Below are 24,196 nucleotides of genomic sequence, written 5' to 3'. Positions count from 1 at the left end.
TAGTGTAGGAGTTTGTTTTTAGGCCCGGCTCAATTTCACCGTAGTGCTCTGTTGCTATGCTATTGTTGTCTATCAGCTGTCAGGTGTCCCTTACACACCACGTACAACATCCACGGGAGGATATGGACTGGTCCTATTCTAATGCCAGGTTCACAACGTCGCCGAACTCGCAGACACACGCCGACGAGTGCGTGAACATTGTATATAGTTGTTGTTGCGTAGTTGGTATGAGTGCTTTTATCTAGTGATAATATACCAGCAACGTTTACGGAACCCGCCAAAGTTTGGCAAACTGTCATATTTACTGTTTATTTTTTTCTTTTCTTCTTTGTGGCAATCAAACTTCTTCAATAAAGTTTATTTTTGCCAGTGTCTAGTTACATTGTTATTGGACGATAGGATAGGTCTTAGGCGGCGTTAAAGAATGAGGGCAATAAATACATTACATATTATCATATGTAATGTAAGGGTAAATAAATAGTGTTAAACATAAATATTATGGTAAGAAAGGAAAGAAGCAAGAGCTTTAATATATTTAAAATCTGTAAAGGAAAGGATAGTAAAGGAATCACAAGGAAGAGGAGATATTTACTGTTGCTGTCACGTATAACTAATCAGTTTTTTTTTTATTGTCATAAAAAGATGACAACACTAAACAGGTTATAAATCGATTGGTTATAAATCGATTACAATAAATGTTTCCTTAATTTAATACGGCCGATGTCGTTGCTGAATATTTATCCGAATTATATGCCAAAAAGTCCAATGGCAATCCCATTGTTAAGTTGGGTTTGCGCCGGACCTTTTGCCGTCTGCACTGGGAAAATATTAGGCATAAAGATCCATTTCAAATCGGAAGTAATTATAGTTTTATAGTCTCCCGTTTGCACACCTGGACGCCATTATTTTATTGATTTGTCACGTGATCGTTTTATGAAATCAATTGTTGACTTAATATTGGATGATTCAGCTGTTAATATATATATATAGTGCTTACTAACTAGCGGATAATTGTGTAAGTACAGAATAAACTTGTATCTGGTAGGTAGCCATGCAGTCTGGGGGCTAATATTCTATATTTATGTATGCACTTAAAAATTGTTTTTCTGTGAGATTTTCTCCTGGGCAAAAAAGTGTATAATTCATAGGCAAAGATTTTTTCGACAATGCTTTTTGGAAAATAGATCGATAATTAAAATTAATTAAAATACAATCAATTTCAAAAAAAATACATTTTAATTAGGTTAAAGTTTAATTGTGTTTGTTTATCATGTTCTTTTTTTATATCTTTGTTGATCTTTGTGGTTTATTTATGTATAATATTATCATAAAGAGTTACCTCTTTGTTTTTTTTAGCGTTTGTGAGTTAGTATGTTTGAGACGGGTAATCTCCGAAACTACCGAACCGATTTCAAAAATTCTTTCACCATTATAAAGGTACATTATCCAAGATTGCTATAGACTATATTTTATCTCAAAATTCCCACGGGAGCGAAGCCCCGGGCAACATCTAGTACATTATAAACACAATGTTGAACTTTAACTACAAGCAAGAGAGGGGATTTTTTCTTTAAATTTCAGTATATTTTTTTTAAATTCGTAAAACAGTTCATAGTAAGTACCACTGACCACATTAGCGGTCTAATGACTCATTGAATCCTCATAATAACCCATTAGAAGCTAATTATATACAATTATATGTTACAAATTAGAGTGCAAACAATACTACTCTCCTTTACGGGCATTGGTTAATACAGTTCAAAATGGTTGCTGACAGGAGTTTGTAACCAAATGGTGTTTCATTCTTAGCAGTGTTCGGTAAATGACGTATGTTATTACCTTGTTGTTTTTTGCGAATTATTTGGGCACAAAACAAACGTTTTTTTAAATATTTCACCGACAAATAGGAAAAAAAAGCTAGAGTTATATAATTTTTTTTACATAACCTTACTAAGATATCAATCAACGACCTTTTTTGAGAAAACTCTCAAAAAAGATCGTTGGTTGTTAGTGCGTTCAAATAGAATCTTTGTTCATCAAATCAGTCAGTTTGTGGCGACAGTGCGACAGACAGTGCGTTTTCGATTGGAAAGCATAAATACAACCTCCGACATGACACCGTCGGAGCCGTGCGGTTCCCCAGGCGCAACACCTAGTCTGGCGGGAAGATCTTCCCTTTGTGGCGGTCGAGCAATAATAACCTAGCTCCCGCTACAAGTTCATCAAATCTTTTAAAAATAAAAGTGGACTTTTATTCATATCCTCCTTGGAGCTATGTGGAATTTCAAAAGTGGACTTTACCAAATGTTTGTGATTTAATCTCTATTAGTTATAAGCTCATTGCCATAAGACTATATAAAGTCGATTCTAAAATGGCAGACAATTAGTAAGATCGCGAGTAGAATACAATCGATTGTATGCAAAAATCGGAGCGCATTGATTGGCGTCGGCTTCGAATCGAATGCAAATCGATTCATTAGCTACCTAGCTGGTAATCGATTTTGTGAAAAATATCGATGTGTTAAAGTCTAGACGGGTTGATTGTTTTTTAGAATCGTTATTGTGATTCAGTATTGTTCAAGTGAAACTTGTATTATATGAGTAATACCTTATACGAACCAGAGCGCAAATGCGCCGGCAAACAATTGGTTTCTATTGTGTCTCGATTATACGTTGTCCGCCGCAAACTTAGACCTCGTGAACACAATATTTTTTTATGAAATTGTGTACATTTCAAAAACGGCTTAACCAATTTTATTGCCAAAATTCTATTGACAGATCCTATATACCTTTTAAATTTAATCCAAATCGGACCAACAACCGTTCGAAAGTTATCGCGTTACAAACATACATTACACACAGACTTCGAACGGTCGTCAAAATTCAAATAAAGCACTTCTTATTTTAAATCTGTTTAATTGTCTAACAACACAGCGATGTGTCATATTTTTTTGTTGCCGTGTCTATGGAATTCAGAAAAATATCGATGGTATATTTCCGATGGCGGATGTATTAGCATAATAAACGCATTTAGTCGCCCCGGAGACGGTATTTAGACTCTTGAGTGATAGTTAGGCCTGGGAGCGTTGGCAAAACAGAAATTAAAATAACTTAAAATCATTGACCGAGCGAGCGAAGCGGGCGAGGTCTAACATTCTATTTGGGGCAAAAAATCATTTTTTGTATATATGTATGTTTGTAACGCGATAACTTTCGATCCGTTGGTCTGATTTTAATGAAATTTATAAGGTATGTAGGACCTGTCAATAGAATTTTTAAATTCGCGGGGAATCAAAATCGTTTCAGTCGTTTTTGAAATATTCACATTTTTTTAAAAACTTGTTAAAAATTTATTGTATTCGCGAGGTCAAGTTCGCGATTAAAAATTCTATGACAGATCCTACTTACCTTTTAAATTTCATCAAAATCAGACCAACGGTTCGTAATTTATCGCGTTACAAACATACATACAAAAAAAAATATTTTTGCCCCAAGTTGAATACCTCGCTCGCTTGTCAATAAATTCCTTTTTTTTGAAACTAGATTAGGTATAGACTAGAAAATAATTTTTCATTTGTTTGCTGTCGCTACCGCGGCGTGAAGGCACGCGATACACACTCGAATAATCAATTACCGTTTGATGTCTTAATTCAATGTCCACTCTATGTTATGTGATTCTATACTTCTAGCCAGTTCACCCAACTGTGCGGATTCGGCGTACGTTACTGATTTCTCATTACGCTACATAAAAGCACTGATACAAACCTACACATTGTTCATTCATTAACGTCGGCGGCATCTACTCGTTCGTATTGTAGTAAAAATTCACTAAAACTTACTCTGTCCTCTATAAATAAGGTAAAGCATCTGTCAATTTCAAATATTACAACTGCCAAACTTAGTTTTTAGAACTGGCTACTTCTAAAAAATATAATAAAAAAAAAAGTTTACATTTTGAAAATAGAACTCGTTAACAATATTATTCAAAATAAAATAAAACTAAGTAATTAATGTTGGCTAAGTTTTATTTTTCTAAAACCTTTCAGTGTCACCCTCGTATAAAGTGCAGCAGAGACAACACACAAACATTTAGCTTAAAGTATGCTTTAACTTTGTTATTAATAACGTGATTAGTCTACTCTACCGCCTTCACAAAAGCATATCCCGTGACGTCATAAAAATTGTACATTATGATAAAATTTGCAAATTTTGGACAAGATATACGAAGAGGAATTCACGCACGACGTGAAGCGGAGTGCTATAATAAAGCCGCAAGTATGTATAATAATCAAATTGAAATTGGAATTGAAAATATTTATTTCAAACTGGGTCCTAATCAATTCGTAAATTAGTGACGTAATTTCCGACAAACAAAACACTCCTTGATGTCGTAAAATTTTGAATCCCCTATTCAAAGTCCCCTATTCTTGTTGAAAAAATAAATTAAAACTTATGTGTTAGGTCCAAGTTTAGGTACATACGTGTAGGTAAGAGTCGATAGCTTAAATAAACATAATAATTACTCAAACATAGTAAACCTTGTCACGATTGTTTAATTTATTTATCAATTCTCTTTGGTTCGCCGCGCATAGACAATGACGGTTGTCTATGCCCTTATTTCTTTTTAATTTCTTTAAAGTGCCGCCGTTCGACGTACGATTGACAATGAGCGTCGTGCAGCTATGCAGCTTTTGGCGGGAAGCACGTAATTGATTAAGTACTTATAGATATGTCAAAGCATTTTTATTAAATTAGTTTCTTTTGGCATTTCTTCTTAGCAATGGTCGTTCTGAAATGCTAGTAGTTTGTACTTTTTCGATAAATGCTAACTAATATTATAAAGTTACTGAGGATGTATGTGTGTATGTTTGTTACTCTTCAAGCAAAATCAACTGTACGGAATGTTATGAAATTTGATATTATGGTATATAATCTGGGTTAACACTTACGGTAGGTACTTTTTATCCGAAATTACCACGGGAGCGAAGCTCCGGGGCTCAGCTAGTTCTATATAATTTAAAATATGACTTCATAATGTGCCTGTGTAGCTCTAGTATTTAACTAAACTACAAACTACTAGCAGTTTGGAACAAAAAAAGTCATTTAAACATTGTTAGTTCCTATCATATCAGAAGGACATAGTATGATTATTTTTTATATATTTCCCAATAATATGACAAAGTAGGAACACATAGCATAGACATTGTGCAACTATACCACTCGCCGTAAGGAAAAAATCCACCCATCTTGACAGTCGACGCTCATATACATATAAGTAACTACATTCTGTTTTTACACAGATGCCGGTTGCGAATAGACAATTTATTTTTCTTTTTTATTTTGATACATTGTTCTAACAGCCTCACATATCAAAATACACTAATATCCACCTAAACATATTTTTAATTAAAAACTATTTTGTATCCCTTTAATTTAAAAACAAAAAACAAAATATTACCTAAGTAAATATTTTTAAACATTAAAAGAAAATATTACCTTAAGTAACTAACTTATTTGTCAACATTTTTTGTTTAAAAATAGTTGTGTTTTGTAGCACATAAACTTTTTGTCAATAAATCCGCAGGCATCTCTGAGGTTGACAGATAAACAACTTTTACTATTTTATTAGATACTGTTTCTCGCACAAAACGGTACCTAACGTCTATGTGTTTAGTCCGTTTATGAAATAGAGGGTTTTCCGTCAACTTCTGAGCTCCCTGATTATCATTATAAATAACAACAGTATAGTTACAATCAGATATCGCTGACAATAGACTTTTCAGATACATGGCACCTTTACAAGCCTCTGCAATGGCCATATATTCAGCCTCAGTACTAGATAAGGCAACTGTTTGCTGCTTTCTACATTCATAGGATACTGCACATCCTGATAATTTAAAACAAAATCCTGTGTAGGATTTTCTATCTATAATATTTGATGCCCAATCAGCATCGACATAGCCTTCCAAATTACAATCATCTTTAGTAAACACTAGACCATAAGTTTTAGTCTTTTGTAAATATTTCAAAATTCGCTTAGCAAGATGCCAATGTTTATTAAACTGACTAAGATAATGTATAAGATATATCTGGGCGTGTCAATACTGACAGATACATAAGGCTTCCTATCAGTTGCTGATAAGGAAATTGTCTGTCAACACATTCTGCCTTCTCTAACTTCAAATTACATTCCATAGCAGTGTCTTTAGTGTTATAATCATTCATATAACATTTTTTAAGAATCTGCCTTACAAAATCTTCCTGATCAATAGAAATATACTTATTTTCATGTATTTTAACACACATACCTAAAAAACACCTTTTAATTTGGCCTAAGTCTTTGATTTTAAAGTTGTTTCTTTAAATCGTTAACCATGTCTTTACTATTCGAAAAAATGAAAAAATCATCGACATAAACAGCAATAATAATCTGCTGTTCCTTTTTACATTTTTTAAAATATAGACATGGCTCTGAAGCGGATTTTACATAATCCATTTCTAATAAATAATTATTTATTCTGGCATTCCATGCGCTAGCAGATTGCTTCAAACCATAAACTGCTTTTTTTTTTATTTAAGAACACAATTACTAGGACAATTCAGATTAGGAGGTACATTAATAAATAAATAATAATAAATATATTAGGACAAATCACACAGATTGAGCTAGCCCCAAAGTAAGTTCGAGACTTGTGTTATGGAATACTAACTCAACGATACTATATTTTATAATAAATACATATATAGATAAACATCCAAGATCCGGGCCAATCAGAAAAAGATCATTTTCCATCATGACCCGACCGGGGATCGGACCCGGGACCTCTCGGTTCAGTGGCAAGAATCTTACCACTGCGCCACCGAGGTCGTCTTAATTCACACTTAAAAAAACCATTCAAAAATGCTGTAACAACATCTAAGTGTGTTATTTCAAAGTTACATTTAACACTTAATGCAAATAACAGCCTGAGTGTTGAATACCTGAGCACTGGTGAATATGTCTCATTATAATCTACTCCGTGCTGCTGAGTCTTTTGCTTTGCCTTTTGCTACAAGACGAGCTCTATAACACTATTATCAATTTCTAGCTTTTTTTTTAAATACCCACTGACATTTTACTACTCTATCTGCTTGATCACGATTAACAATCTCCTATACTTGGTTATCCTCAAATGCCTGGAGTTCATCTGCCATAGCTTGCTGCCACTGATGTTTTTCTGGACCATTAATCGCTTTTTCATAAGTAACATCATCAGCTAAACACTCCAGCTCATCTGAAACACACAGTTTTGAAAAACCATACCTTTCAGGTGGTTTCCTGGTACGTTTCCCTTCTAATTGAGGCATTTCAGGTAATTCTTCTCCTTCAGATTGCGTGTAAAAAGATTTTTCTACAGTTAAACTTGAACTTATATCAGAATCTATCACATAGGTAGGATAATTCTGATCTGTCACGTTGTTTCGCTTTCTTGTATGGAATCTTCCTCTTTTAATGGTTGCTGGCCTTCATTTATCTCTATCTGAGCTAAATCATCTCTTTCCATTATAACAACATCTCTACTTGTGCAGATTTTTCTCGTTTCTGGGTTATACAATTTGTAACCTTTAACATTCTCCGAGTACCTAACCTACAAGTATGAACTTGACTGCTTTCTTGTCCAATTTGAATCTTTTATTCTTAGGAACATGCATCATCACCGGGCTTCCAAAAACTCTGATATAACTGAGATCGGGCTTTTGTCCTGTCCATATCTCTATCGGTGTCTTTTGATTTAAACCTGAAGCTGGCGACCTATTCTTAAGGTATACTGCCGTATTAACCGCTTCTGCCCAAAAACTTTTATCCAATTTGGCATCGAACAATAAACATCTTGCACGCTCAACTATTGTTCTGTTGAATCGTTCACTAACTCCGTTTTGCTCTGGAGTGTAAGGGTTGATTCTTTTCACTTTCCTTCAAATAATTTTCCATCTTATCTGAACAAAACTCCCCTCCATTGTCAGTTCTAAATGTTTTTATCTTTGTTCCTTTCTGATTTTCAACCATTCTTTGGAATTCCTTGAAAAACTGAAAAGTCTGATTCTTTTCTTTTAAAAAAATAAACAAATGCCATTTTACTAGCAACAAACAACAGAAAATATCTTGCTGGTCCAATCGATCGAACCTCCATCGGCCCACACAGATCTGCATGAACTAAATCTAGCATTTTCTCACTCTTATGGTTTGTTAACTGGAATGATAATCTGGCTTGTTTTCCTTTTTATTTTGATATGTTATTCTATCATTTTTCACGTCACTTCTTCTTGCGCTGTGCCAAACTATGGAATAAACTTCCTCCGTGATGTTCCCTAATAGTTTCAACATTGGGGCCTTCAAGAAAAGATACCCCTGGTGTTGCAGGCATCGATAGGCTGCGGTGACCACTTACCATCGGGTGGGCTGAATGACTGTTTGATTGTTCAGTGTCATAACAATCTTAATTACTTACGGTCGTATGAAAATAGTATCATATGTAATCCCACAGAATAGCATTCGATTTTCATATTTAAAACGCTAATTTCTATTCTCGATTCAAAATGACATTAAACATAATAGATCAAAAATGGCGGGAAATCAAAACGACCCGACTTCCCAACGATTGTTCCACGAACGAACGGACGTGAAAATCAATTTAATCGCCTCCTGTATTTTATCGGCGCAAAACTGCACTTTGACGAGCCGCCACAGTCAATTCCAATTATTTTATTAACATAACAACGTTAAAAGTACGCAATATAAATTTAAATTAAATCTGGCCATTTTGTTAGACCTCAGGAAGTGTATATTCAACCTTATTTCGTTCGAAATGGAACGATTCGTCATTTGAAAATTGGCGCGACGTGTCTGTCAAAGTTACTTAACAAAGACAATGAATGTGTTATTTTTTGCGTAAGACAAAGGCATAAAGTTGACTATCCCATGTGAAATGTGATTTTATATTTTGTTATACTGCCTTCAAAGACGAATGCTATCTGATTAAACGCAGTGGTCATACAAATCAGTGCACAGTCATTCATTGGCCCTTTTCTAATTATGTCGCTGCATTTAAATGCAAGTGATTACGTCAGATAATTGAATATATGGAATTACAAGGAATTATAACTATTACGAAATGGTTCAGTACATAGGTAATATTTATCTTGCAAGATTACACTTGGCGGGTGAAACAAAACTGTCTTTATCCAATAGTAGCAATAACGAGCTACATTATTTTCGCTAATCAATCCAATAAGAACCAATAAAAATTAATTCACCGAACGAACGCAAACAGAATTTGAAAATAGAAAATTTTATCTATGATCATCTGGTTTTCATAGACCATAGACAATGAGTCATAAAACATATAGTCGAAATACTTAACACCTGTACGCCATAAAATTATTTTACGGATAGTGCCATCGGAATAATAAATTTTGTTGCACAGTCACCGGAACAAATTCAACAATTACTTTACATGCAATTCATATTTATCTATATCCAACCATACTAATATATCTCTCTTCATCAGTATTTCCTCATGGCTGAGGGTCGTGGATGAAACACACACAACAACATGGAGTGGTTTGCCATTGCCTTCTCCATTTCGTTCCGAAAGTAAAGAAATCTGACACTGACCCAAATTGAAGCGATTTATAAAATTTCATTTTCAATAAAAATCGTTTTTGTCAACAGCAGCGAAGCCTTCACCATATCAATACTATAAGTTACATTGGTTCAGAATATATCTTATTTTTAGTTCTTCTGTCACCAGTTGTCACCACTCCCCATTCCCTTTTAATTGCGTTACATCGTCCGTAATATGCAGCTCGCATCGCAAGGAAGGAGCCGCATGTGTAATGGTGTCGAAGACTTTGACAATACCGCAATTCAGCTGGGCATTTTCCTCAAACATTATCATTATCTCAATGAACGCTAGTTCTTGATAATGTTTGAAAATGAAAATGATTTTCCCATTCTTACTTTTGTTTGTTTGTAATAAATTTATTGTATGAAAATAAGTATAGGAATGAGAATTTATAATATTATTCTAGCATTTTTAGATTCTCTTAAAAATTAAATGTTATCAGACCTAGATACATAGATACCTTCGTGATAATGTAATATTTTTTATGTTTTTAATAGGTAGGTAATATAGGTATCACATGTTTCTTTGTTTTTTAAGGCAAAGGAATGATCTTCCTCACATTTTTGTAACACAAACCATCAATTAATATTGTTTTGTCATAAACAATGGAAGAAAAATCTCGCCACTTCCCGCCATATTGAAATTCCTAAATTGTCTATGATTCATAACTTTTTTTACACATCGTGGGCGCCAGCATTTGACACTATTCGAATTTTAAAATAATTAAAACATTGGATATTGTTTTTTTTTTTTCTAGAAAGGCACAAAACTGTATTCAAATGAGTTATTGTTATTTTTTTCCGGATTAGGATTTTTGAGAAGTGGCGCCTGATGCTACGTGGTCTGAATGTGTACTTGGTAATCAACTATAATGTCGAATTAAACTCCAAAGATAATCGTGATTTCTTCAAAATGACTGTGGAAATACCTGACGTAAGTAGCTTTGTCAGTAAGTTTTATCTACTTTGGATTGTATATACAGACGTATTTATTAAAGTCTGTGTTATTAGCTACATTTCGCACAACTTGCAACGGTCGGTTCCCGCCCTAAATTACAAACGATCATTCTAATATTTAAAAGATTGATTTAGCCGAGTTAATAAAAGAACTATATACGAGGTTAGAAAAAATAAATAAAAAAAAAACAGCATCTTTGTAAAACGAATCAAGTTGATAAGTACGTTATTTACAAAATGGCTTCTAAATGTGTAAGTATCGTAACCAAATTGATAAAGTAACAAACAGCATTAGGAGTCAGAAATCTGATACGAAGGGTAGTGGGGAGTGCGCCGACAACTGTATGAATTTTACGCCTCGACTGCCAACGTTTGGGTTAGTGTTGGCATAAGCTACAGGGAGTTAACGATGAAATTTTGAAAAGAGTTCGCGCTGGCGTCGATTTTCAAAAATTTTAAAAAGAAGCGTCTCTGACATTTAAAAGAAAAGTTTTATCCAAAAAAAATATATGTAAGAAACAAAACAAATATGAGTTTAGTTTATCGGGGACAGCGCGGCCGTTTTCATATTCGTCACATTGCAATTGCGACCAGCGCTACGTTGTATAACGAATAAATAATGTATTCATATATTGATATATATATGTAGTCTTATGTATATATGCTTTGCTATTTATATTTATATTTTATATATGTAGTTATTATTGTATTTTAGTGTAGGATAGCCGGGAACATGGCAAATAAATTTAGAGGTTCATTGGGCATATTTGAAATTGTCAACTATTCCCGCGTTTCAGAAGTGAAATATACATGTGGCTACCACAACATTACCACCACCATTACTATACCGAACCGTTACCTTCACCATATAGACACGTCCCCAAATACACATAGATTTACTTGAATTTTCTAATAACGAGTATTATGCAATGAATAAGCGTGATGATAAACAATTATTCATTATAATAGAGATAAATTAAATAATAAAACGTACTTACATTTCAACAGCGTTTATTCTCTCTAACCATCGAGGACTGATCGCTCACAAAAATAGCGGCAAAAATCTCACCGGTCATAACAACTACTTTAAAATATATTTACACAATGCGATCAGTTCGAATTAATCATACAATTAATATATTATTTATTTATTTATGTATTAATACAATATTTATTTATTGTTTCTAACATTAGTATGTGGTAAAAATGTCTTAAACACAAATAAGTACTTTATTTGTGTTTAAGATATTTTTGCGCCGCACAACTTTTCTCTGTTTCTCCTAATGGTTAGCCGGGAGAGAATGCTTATAGCATTAAGTTCGCCATTTGTTTATAAGTATATTTTTACTTGGAACAATGAAGTTTTATAAATAAAATAAATAAATAAAATAACTATTATATAAATTTCCTAATTACATTCTTTATCTAGACTAGAATATTTTTAATAGATACAGCTGTTTAGCTTTCGCTAGTAAATAAGCGCGTAGTCTAGGCGAATAAATATCTAAAATCTAATCGCGAATCTAGGTCAATAAAGCAAGTTTTTCTTCATCGGAAGCAAGTGGGAGTCGATTAAAACCTACTGTATAAGAGTCAAATTGGTATACAACCACACATGCATTATCATCAGCTTATATTCGGAGCCATCGATACGTTTTTGTTTATCGATATCTTATGTACCACCGCACTATAATTCTCCAAGTACTCAAACCAACATTTGCATGATAAATAATACGGAAATAGATTTAAAACGGCGCGAATCGCGAACACGGCTCTAGGGGATGGAGGGGTGACGTCGAGGGATGCGCTTGTCCATCATTTTGATTTTCCAATGGTTTTGGTTTAGTTATAATTTTGTCTTTGGGTATTTTGAGCTGAGTTTCAAATTAGATGACTTCAGTTCACATATATATGAACAGGACATTACACGATGTAAGGTTTTTTTTATATCTGCGTGCTTCAGTTGGCTATCCAACTACTAAAAAATTACTATTAATTTTTTAAATCATTTTTTTCGGCGTTCGTAGTCTGTTAAGTTAAAACTTACCAGTGGCCCACCCAGACGGTGGGCCACTGGTACTTTTCCTTGTCGTTGACCCACATTTAAGTATAATAATGGCCAAATTTAATAAAACACACTTGTAGTGAGAATAATCCCACTAATATTATAAAGGCGAAAGTTTGTATGTTTGTTACTTCTTCACGCTTAAACGGCTGGGCCAATTTTTATGATTTTGTAACTGGCCACTGCCTGACTTGGGAATGTTATTGTTAACTAGTTGCCAAGCTATGTGTCTCTCGGCGAGGCGGCAATCTTCTATAATGAACATAATGTCAGCTCCACTATCGATGAACTCGACAGAAATTCTCCGTGGGCCCACTGGTGGGTGATGCTGGTGGTCACGGCTCCTCGGACAGAACATTGCGTAGTTGGTATTAGAGCTTTTACTCACCGCAAGGAAAAAACCAGCAGTGTACATCCAACAGCAAAATTTGGCGAAGCAGATATTCAGTATCCATTTAATAAAATTATAACACACCGTTTAAACCAGTGCTAATATTACAATTTGAATATTTTTTAAATCGCATTCCATAATCGTAGGGTGACCAACAACAGTAATTTCGGCGGATAATTATAAAAAGTCACTGGCCGTAATCGCGTTTAAAATTACGGATTTGCGATGAATTACAAACAATTGACGCCGCATGGGTTGACATTTGTGAAATATATTTGAAGGCGTGGTTTTATTGTGTGCGTGTCATGGATACCGTTCGCTACAGGGGCATGCGACAATAAGTAATTTGACATGAAAAAAAATATTGTTAATTGTTGTTGTCGTGTTTTCGTCCTGGATCCGATAGTTTTGGTGCTCTTAACTTCCGAAATTCAGTAGAGATTTTCATGACGAAAATACCTATAGTTGAAACTTGGGTAAGTAATTAAGGGCCTGTTTCACCGTGTCCTGATAAATTGTCTGATAACCTAAATGTATTTAATATATCATACAGATAGTGTTAATATGTACTTGTAAATAACTTTACATAGATTATAAAGTTACCTACATATACTTTGCATCTAATATTATCTAATATTATGAAGTTGAAAGGAATAAACTAGAAACTTATCATCATTTAAGAGCCATGTTTTTATCGGTGGTGTTCCTTCCATAGCTCTCTTTCTATAGCTAATGTAATTGCTTTACTTCTTTATAAGTACGTCACTATTTCTTTTATGATGAGCCTGATGTAACTCTCAATATGAATGAATGAAATTTGAATTTTATATTATTTTTATTATGCCTATACTAACATAGTTCTAAGTATACTAACATAATGAGTCTGGTCACTTAAATATTTTTTCATTCATTAATTTATTCATTCATTCATTCATTCATTCATTCATTGAAAAAGTACATGACAATTTGTAAAAGAAAAAAGATCCAAGGGTACAAAGGGAACTTCACAGGAATTTCAGTAGGGGTGATAATTTGAGTGACAGTATAGAAATACAGACTGTCACTGCAATTGACATTAATAGAATAGCTAAGTTAGGGTTTGTTTTCAGACTGATTTGATCATTGGACTCATCATTTTGAGCATTATGTAAACGATTCAGATTATAATAATATCCCGCCAAAAATAACCTGCAAAAAACTAGAGAAGTCTCGATGCAGCCGTGTTTTAAATTAAATATAAAAAATATCTAGTAACATAAGATGAAATAAGATTTAGCCGCATACACTAGCGTCACTGTCACATTTTTTAAAAATATTAATGAATTTGTTTTATTTCTTGGGGAAAAAAAAATGTTCACTAGATAAATATTTTTGTTAGAAAGTAAGTATTATAGTTTTCTATTACACTATGCAGTCAGTTGACTAAACCGAAAACGGCGGCCACCAAAATCTTTGTAGTCAACTGTGACCACATTGTAATGTGATACATTTGATCGCTAGTATCTACATAACGCCTTAACTTAATTTAGAAAAGAATCGATTTTATTTATTAATTTAACTTGTCAAACAATAATTTTACAATAAATTATATTAATTGTCCTCAAAAAAAAAAGAGCATTTTGCGCCAAGCCCACAATCACAAAAGCTACACTAGTTCATCACCCGGTCCCGCCCACAGATTAACAAGCATTGTGTCGTATTAACGCACATCTGGCCGTTTCGAGGCGTTGCATGTTTGGTGATTTTTATATTACACCAATTACAATAATAATGGCAGTTAACTACTGAAAAATATATCTTTTGTGTGAAAAATAATAGCCGCTAATCCTACAAAATTTAGAAATGCGAAAGTTTGTGGGGATGTATATGTTTGGTTACCTACTCTTTCACGCGATATCTACTGGACGGATTGTTATGAAATTTTGTATACGTGTAGGATATAACCTGGAGTAATGCATAAGGTACTTTTTATACCGTAACTCCCACGGGAGCGAAACCCCGAGGCGCAAGTTGTACTATAATTAGATAAAATATTTTGAATAATGGTGAAAGAATTTTTGAAATCGGTTCGGTAGTTTCGGAGATTACCCGCCTCAAACATACGAGCTCACAAACGTTTACCTCTTTATAATAATAGTATAGATGGTCGAAATTATCATATTCAGAATGACTTAGCTTCTTCAATGACTTCTTTGATATTATCTCCTCCCGTCGACTACCTACTATGTATTAACGCCATTATTCATAAAATGTTGACACACACACACTTTAAGCTAAAATATGTATTGTCACTTCATAATATTTGACATTGACAGAAAGAAACATAACATATTATTAACTTTTTATGAAGAACGGGTTAAGTATGTGACCTTTTGGACTTACCTATATTTCCGGTAGCATTCGGGACTCGGACGCTGCGATATCAGTTCAGTCCAAAAAGTAAACGTTATCAATTCCTTGGGAATACTATTGTTACCACTCAGTTGCAAAGGCTATATATATGTCCCTTATTCGCCTCGTAAGACATCCTAGACTTATAGATAGATTATTGTTTGAATACTTATATGACATTTTATTGAACATGTATTTTATTTTGATTAACTTTTAATTGTGTTCACAAAAACAGTCATCATCATCGTTTTCAACCTGTTTTACAAATAAATAATTATTTCCTTCTTTCCACGGGAATATATGGAGGGATGCTAGGATCTTTTGGACTTACGAATTTAGATGTTGTGTTGCCGAGGATGCGGCGACTGTTAAATTCGTTTTATACCTACTTGCAATTTCTTATATTAAATATTTTTAAGTATATTGTAACCTTTTGTAACGTATATTGTATTGTAGCCACCCTAATGTCCTACCGTTCAGAGGGCGTGTCGTTTCGCTAAATCACTTAAATCCATCTCTTTTACTTACAACACACAATGAGTGTACTTGTCATTCGAAATGAGACCTTCGCGCCCACCATTTCGGTCTATTATCCTTAAAATTGACCAAGAAAAGCGAGATTTTCAAATTTGGAAAGCACTCGAATTGACCACCGCCTAAAATTTTCTCATTTTCAAACTTAATACGAAGACAATAGAACATATTTTCAAATGATCCTCTATATCGATTCTTAGATCAGCGTTTCTAACGAATTTCTACATAATGCATATGAAAATAAGGTTACTTTTCGACTGTGGACATTTTGACAGTGGTTGTCAATGACATGTCATAAGCACGGAGCCGTAATGCGATTGCCCTTTGACATTTGGACAATAGGCAATGAAAGATCGCTGACTTTATTGTTAGAAGTTTTCGTGTAGGGTGACCATCAGTTTTTTTTTTTCGGAAAATAAAAATTTTCCTTTTTTTATAAATTGGTTTTGAAATACTGCAAATAAGTGGTCTGGCAAGTAAATTTTAAGAAAAAATGTGTATTTAGGAACAAATTCAGTGGAAACTTAGAGCATATTCATATATCATAAGGAGTCCAGTTTAACTAAGAAGGAATTTGAACCTCGGAATTTATATGGGTCATTTTTATATTATTGAAAGTTTCAACACTCTTCAAAATAAGCTAAATATCTTCAAATAAAAGTTACCAGTAGTAGGGAAATAGAACGTAAAATAAAAAAAACGTAATAATTTCATCACACGCTCTTTAATTATAATAAATTCATTTATACAATTCTTATTCAACCCTAAATATGATACACTAATATCCTAATTCTAATATGGTCCAATTTGTTTCTTGCTGTAAATTAACTTGGTCTGCCATTTTGATTTGTAAAATGTCTTAAACTGGCAGCTTGGGTCATTGTTGCCAACCTAGCGGACATGCTAGCATCGTAAATAGTGTTTCGACTAAGTGGATTCAAAATTATCGATTCGGGCCGATTTTCCGGTAATTTTGATGCGCTCAAAAATGCGGATGTCTGCGATTGTAATAAACTACTGGGTATTGTTTGTGTTCTATCTAATCTGTATTGCATTCCGTTTTGTTTTTCCATTTGGTGGTGTTGTGTTCTGACGGCGAAGCGGTTGACGTGAACCGGTATGGGGACCACGATTTTGGTGCCGGATCCGTTTTTCCCGCCGGAATGGCTGCCGGATGCGAGGCCAGCTTTCACCCGCTTCCATTTCGCTCGTCGGTTTTGGAACCATATTTTCACCTGTAACAATAAATGGTAATTTATTTGTCAAATTTGAACATAATACTAATATGAAAAAACACTGCGTACTTATATTATTTTAAATTTTAATTATAACTAAGGAAAATTTTTGAGATAAAATATTGCCTATAGCAATCTTAGATAATGTACGTTTCTAATGGTGAAAGATTTTTTGAAATCCGGAGTTTACCCGCCAAACTGTTTACAAACTCACAAACGCTTTATAATAATAGTACCTATAAATGAACGGATAACTCTGTAATACTGTAAGAGAACTCTATATGGGACAATTCAGCCGTTTTACTATACGTATCTTTCTTGCGTTAGTCCAGAATTTCTTTTTCATACAATAAAATAATTACAAACAAAGCTCGACGGCCCACACTAATCTTATACCGCATTTTCGATATAAGATTATATGCCAGGTACGCTTGGTGATTACGTACGCCATGGTGGATGACAAAATAAGATACTTAACACACAATTTCTTCCTCAATTATCACACGTCACACGCACTAGGTGCGATTTGTTACAAAAATTGTTAGTTGACAATTTGACTGTTCGACACAGATAGATAATAAATTCCCTGGAAAAACCAGCTAAATTGCAAAACTAACCTGCACTTCGCTGAGCTTCAAGGCGGCGGCTATCTGCGATCGCTCCGTCAGACTGAGGTACTTCTTGGCGTGGAACTCCCTCTCCAGTTCCAGCAGCTGTTCAGACGTGAATGCTGTTCGTCTGCGGCGAGCCTTGCTCTCGCGGGGCGCGTCTGCACTGTCTTCTTCTTGGTCCGAGTCGTTGCCTGTCGACAAATAATAAATAGGTATATATTGTAATTTCTCATTTTACTTAAATACTAGATGTTGCCCGGGGCTTCGCTCCCGTAAGAATTTTGAAATAAAATCTAGCTTATAGCAATCTTGGATAATGTACCTTTCTAATGGTGAGAAGAATTTTTGAAACCGGTTCGGTAGTTTCGGAGATTACTTGCCTCAAATATACAAACTCTTACTTCTTTATAATAATAGTACAGATTATTATTAACGTCTCAGTTAATTGTCATACAGAACAATATCTCTATGTCTGTATGACGGCTAACATTGTTGTCCAAACACATGTACTCGGGATGACTTAACGGCAGTTACTGATGAAAACATCGAATGTTTCGGTAACAGGTACAGGATAAAGGTAACAGGTGCGAATGACACTACTTATTGTCACCACAAGCTTGTTCCTTTTCAAATAACTCTTTTTACATTTCAATATGGCACAACATTTAGAAAATTTAAAGATGAATCCACGATTAGTAACAAGATGAAAATACAGCAATAGACAGGGAGATCATCTGTGAACCCTGGGCTCCGACGTTCAATGACTGCGTAAGAAACCGGAAAAATGCTCAGATGAGAGAGAGAGAGAGGCAAAAAGACATTTTGCCATCTTAGCCATTGCAAATAAAATAAATAAAAAACTCGATAGGATCATTAGGGCTGCCGTCCACTACACGTCGTAGGCGGGCCGCTGACGCGACGGCTGTTCGTTTTTATTGACCATTCGGTAGCGCGATAGCTTCTTTTATTGGAACCACGAGATTGTTTACAAATTACTAGCGACCTTTTCTTTAGTGAGTTTTTTGGAAGACTTCTGAAAAATTCTGCAGTTGTAATTTTAATTTCGAATTGCAGAATGTTAAGACGAATGTTTGAGGCGTGGAAAAATGTTTGCCCACCTTGTGCGACATGATAATCTAATTAAAAACATAATAGAAGGCAAAATAGAGGCAAAAATAGGAAAAGGAAAGCCAAGGAGGGCTTATATGGACCAAATAAATGAGAAAGCAAGATTGATGTCGTACCGGGAGGACAATACAATGGCTGAGGATAGAAAGAGATGGAAGGAACTCCACCGACAAGAACGACGTTCTTAAATGATGATGAATGTTAAGACGCTGATTGATATTTAAGTATATAATATTTCCTAAGTACTTCTTCAAAAGTCCGCTTATATTAGAATCCCCTGACATTTGTAATTAACATTGAGGAAATTCTAAAGTTACATTCTAAAGTAAAAACACTGGTTTTGACTTAATACAAGTTCCCGCCATTATCAACAACGATGTTTATTCAATTCAAGTATTCGCGCGAGTAAATGTACAATTTCCTTGAAAAAACAGCCATAAACATGAACCCTCCGGCAAATAAATACATTTATTTCTTATGGCCACGCCGATGACGATTGACAGTTATCGAACGCGCCAAATGAATTGTAAAAACACGACAAAGTTAATTTTGCCGGCAGAAAAAAGAAAATAGGTCTTATTCCATCCGTATAAGGTATAATATTTACAAAAATCAATGACAAATATAAAATTTGTAGTCGCGTAAAGCTCAGTTCCCGCCGGCCGCGCGCGTTCTGAATTTAAAATTAGAATTTCGGAACGCATTCGTAAATAGTGCGGCGGTGTTAAATCGATTGTAAATATAAAATGCATTTCATTCGAATCGGATGTTTATCGATAAAATTCGGTAAATGGTCATCACTTATTTTAGTCACGTGCAGTGCGGTTTGGTTTAAATTTTCACGCCCCATGATGTCGATAAGGTAAAAATCCGTGAGAATGCAAACTGGGGACGTTGTAATCCATATGTAATATACCTCTAAAAAAATTTAAATTTAAAATTTAATATTTTATGGGTATCACACCATAAAATATAAAATTGGTATGATAATAGATATAATGACCCAGGTTAATCTGAAAAAGTTCGTTTTGCATGTTGACCTGACCGGGGATACACCTCCAGTGTAGTTCGGCAAGATGACCAATAGGTAGGTATCTTCTTCATTTCAATATGTTTATCCCACTTTAATTTGTCGTCCACAGTGATGTCCAGGAATTTAGTACTATGTACCCATTCTAGAGCTTTACCATTTACTGTTAAAGGTATAACATTGTGCGAGTTATTTAAGAGAGAGAATTTAATACATTTTGTCATCTCTGTATTTAGAGCTAAGTTGTTGGTTGTAAACCAGTTAAGCACTACCGACATGCTATTACTTATAAAGTTATAGTTTTTAACTTTTTCTATCGACTTTAAATAATAAGGATGTTTTGTCTGCAAATAGAACTACTTCGCATAAATGTTGGGCAAGGCATGGGAGGTCGTTAATATAAACCAAAAATAAAAAGGGACCGATAATGGAGCCTTGAGGTACGCCTGTGTGAACAGGTGCACTATCGGAAATTGTTTTGTTAATTTCTACTCTCTGTGTTCTATTATCTAGGTAAGACGAAAGAACACTAAGAGCCGCGCCAGTGACACCATAATGTTGAAGTTTATTTTTGAGTATATTATGATCTACACAGTCAAAAGCTTTCGATAAGTCACAGAAAATACCTACGACATCTTGCTTGGATTCCCAAGCTTCATTAATTATTTCGACTAGAGTGGCTGCTGCATCAGTAGTTGAAAGACCTTTGGTGAAACCGTATTGACGATTATGTAAAACTTTATTTATATTAAAATACGACACAAGTTGACTCAAAATATTTTTTTCAAATATTTTACTTAGAGTGGGTAATATAGAAATAGGTCTATAGTTTGTGGGATCATGTTTAACGCCTATGAATATTTATTAGAAGAATATGCAAGTAGCATTAAGAGCAGATCATCAACTTCACTTCCAGATAGACAAGCGAAGAGAGAAATCAGATAATGCCAATTTACGTCAGGATGTTGTTAAAGACAATCTTGGTGATTTGATTTACGGTTTATTGTAATCAATATGTATTTATGCACTACGACAGAGATGAAAAAGAAAAAATAATTCTATTATCCTTTACTCTTAACTCAACTGTATGGGATAAATCCGATTATTTTTAATTGTTGTAGTTAATAATTTTCATTATTACAAACAAACAAACACAATATTGACCCTAGTTCACACAGCTCCAAACTCATACAAATTAGTTCCGTCTCCTTGACATTACAGACAGACAGCCACTCCACACATCTGTAGCGTGAAATTGTCTTTGCAATGTCACAGCTGGCTATTTTACGGTTAATTTTGGTCAATGGGTTTTTTACAAACTCTGGGATTTATGTGATACAAGATATCAGCAACCTTACTAACAAATTTTAAAAAAATTGGCCCAGCTGTTTGAGCTTCAAAGTAACACACATACTCACAAACTTTCGCTTTTATAAGTTATTAGCAGCCCGTCCCGGCTTCGCTCGGGTAAAAACATAATAAATTATACACTTAAACCTTCCTCAGGAATCACATTATCTGTTTGTGAAAACCGTATGAAGATCCGTACAGTTTTTGAATTTATCGCGAACAGATAGACAGACAGACTTTGTTTTATAACTTGTAAGGATAAGGATATTAATGGGATTGTGAAACTTAAAAGATTTACAAGACAGAGCCTAACTTGGCGCCATAATCAAATTTCTATCGATTGACTTTCTTTCAGTCTTGTCAAATCGGATTTTTTTTTCTAATGTCAAAAATAAAAAAATATATGGGGCTTGTAGGTATGTAATGTTGCAGTCAAAAAGCATTTTTATTATCCCTTAATTAGAACAACAATACTAAATATTACTACAAATAAAATTGAATCAATTAAAGTGACATTTGATTATCGTGTTTCATGTTAATGAATTATACATTTTTTATACACAGGCAATAAAAACATATTAATAAATTATATTTGTGAACCGCATGAAAATCCGTGCGGAAATTTTTGAGTTTATATCGCGAACAGACAGACGCGGCAGTGTTTTATAAGTTTGATAAGTATGATAACAAGAAAATAGTAAACTACATAATTAATAAAACTGGTCAATTAAAGTGACATTTAATAATTGTGTTTGGTTACCTATTTAAAATGTATTATTTAAATTTTAACATGTATTTTGTAACTATGAGTCAGGTTACTCCATATTCCTCTATACTCTATAGGTTACTCTATATTTATTTATTTATTTATAAGACTTTATTGTTCCAAGTAAAAACATACTTATAAACAAATGGCGAACTTAATGCTATAAGCATTCTCTCCCGGCTAACCATTAGGAGAAACAGAGAAAAGTTGTGCGGCGCAAACATATCTTAAACACAAATAAGTACTACCACATACTAAAATACAATAGCCTACTTAGTGAGAAATAGTGAATACAACCAATAATTAAAGTGACATTTGAAGGTTGTGTTAGGTTATTCAAATGCAGTTTCAATCGCGTGGGGCGCCATAGACCAAATAATCTAATATGTATTTATTTGTAAGATACATTGTGTTTTCTAGCGATGGGCAAGTCGTTCTATTTATTTAAAACGTAAAAGATTTTTAATATTGATATGATGATAACTTACGTAATAACTTAAGACAGAAGGGACGTAAATAAGTAGGGACTAAATAAATTAACCAACTTTGTATTACGTACATTGATCTCACAACTTTTCACGGTAGAAACACTGAGCTTTGAGACTTTGTGTTTTTACAGCATGTTTTTGATAATATACCTAAATAATAAATATATTAGGGCAAATCACAAAGATTGAGCTAGCCCCAAAGTAAGCTCGAGACTTGTGTTATGGGATACTAACTCAACGATACTATATTTTATAACAAATACATACCTATATAGATAAAGACCCGGGCCAATCAGAAAATTATCATTTTCCATCATGACCCGACCGGGGATCGAACCCGGTCGGTCGAAGAACTTTCCCACTGCGCGACCGAGGTCGTCACTGGCGTGATGGCATGATTCTTTCATAGTTTTGTATAAGACCTAATAAATTATTTTTAGTTCCACCATTTATGGTACCACCTACTTAATACTTATTTGCATTCAATGTTTATTCAATTTATTTATTACTTTTTGAGAAAAACAATTTCGTTATGATTTTTTTATAATTAAGTAAGTACTTACCTTGAGTGTTATCCTCTCCTGTATCACTTTCTACTTCACTCCCAACACTGACAGGACTATCTCTTTTCTCTTCTTCCTTATTTTCCGTCACCTGCGGCCCTTGGCTGAATACCATTGACAACCACGGCTCAGGGTAACCCAATAAAAAAGGAAAACTAACGCCATTTTGTTGCAAAAATGGCGCGTTAAAATAATATCGCATCCTGTTAATTTCCTCCAATCTTTCATTGTCATCATCCTCAGAATTTCTCGAATGTTCTGATATGTTATTTTCTATATCGATTTCTGGCGATTTTCTATCACTTCCGATTAAAGATTCTATCGAAAACGGCTTAGGTGTTTTCTTTTGAGTTTGCGTTTCGCTTATTTCGGATTCCATAATCCACACTTTTAAAATAAAAAATGTCACTGTCTCATTTCAAAGTTCTGGCACAAAGGAAAATTTAAAAAAAAAACTTTCATTAACGCACGAAATAGGTAATTGAAATTAAAAAAATAATATTATATTTTTACACTGTTCGAAATTTGAATTTGACAAGACGCGTGTTGCCGCCGCGGCATGCTCGCGACGTACTCGCGTCAAATGTTTCTGTCCTCGCCACGCCCACATACGGGGTGTAGTCAAAGTGTAATTTTATTTTATTAATAGCACGCCCGGGCTAAGCGAATATAAGCTTTATTTCGATAGTCCTTAATACGTCTATCGTTATTTTTGCACGAATTTTCTTAACATCCTAAGTTTATTTCCAAGACGACAGAAAACCTATTTTGTGCGAGCAACACAAGACTTATTTTCCTTGAATTTAGATCAACTTAATCGCTTCAACAACATGTTAAGCAAAATTAAATTCTATTTCAACATCATACGGTGTAGATTAAAGTATTCCACGATGGAATTAGAGCCTATTTTGGTTAAGGCTTCGAAGATTAAGGCGACTTTTGTGTGTGGAGTGAAAGAGATGGCTCAATAGAGATTTTGTGAGTCGGAGCGGGAAAGAGCGAGCTATATTTGCAGTTCAGTAT

General features: G+C 34.2%; 1 protein-coding gene across 1 annotated transcript; it reads right to left on the bottom strand.

The window, feature by feature from the left end:
• Positions 1-16,707: 16,707 nt before the first annotated feature.
• Positions 16,708-23,749, bottom strand: LOC128681615 (homeobox protein GBX-2-like). Its single transcript, XM_053765631.2, has 3 exons — positions 23,174-23,749; positions 17,855-18,039; positions 16,708-17,237 (listed from the first exon to the last, which is right to left on the bottom strand). Exons 1-3 carry the CDS (start codon positions 23,550-23,552, stop codon positions 16,827-16,829), a joined length of 975 nt encoding a protein of 324 aa, XP_053621606.1. The 5' UTR covers positions 23,553-23,749; the 3' UTR covers positions 16,708-16,826.
• Between the last annotated feature and the right edge of the window lie 447 nt (positions 23,750-24,196).

Source organism: Plodia interpunctella, chromosome 27, assembly GCF_027563975.2.
Source record: "Plodia interpunctella isolate USDA-ARS_2022_Savannah chromosome 27, ilPloInte3.2, whole genome shotgun sequence".
NCBI lineage: Eukaryota > Metazoa > Arthropoda > Insecta > Lepidoptera > Pyralidae > Plodia > Plodia interpunctella.
This window is presented reverse-complemented; position numbering and strand designations above follow the sequence as displayed.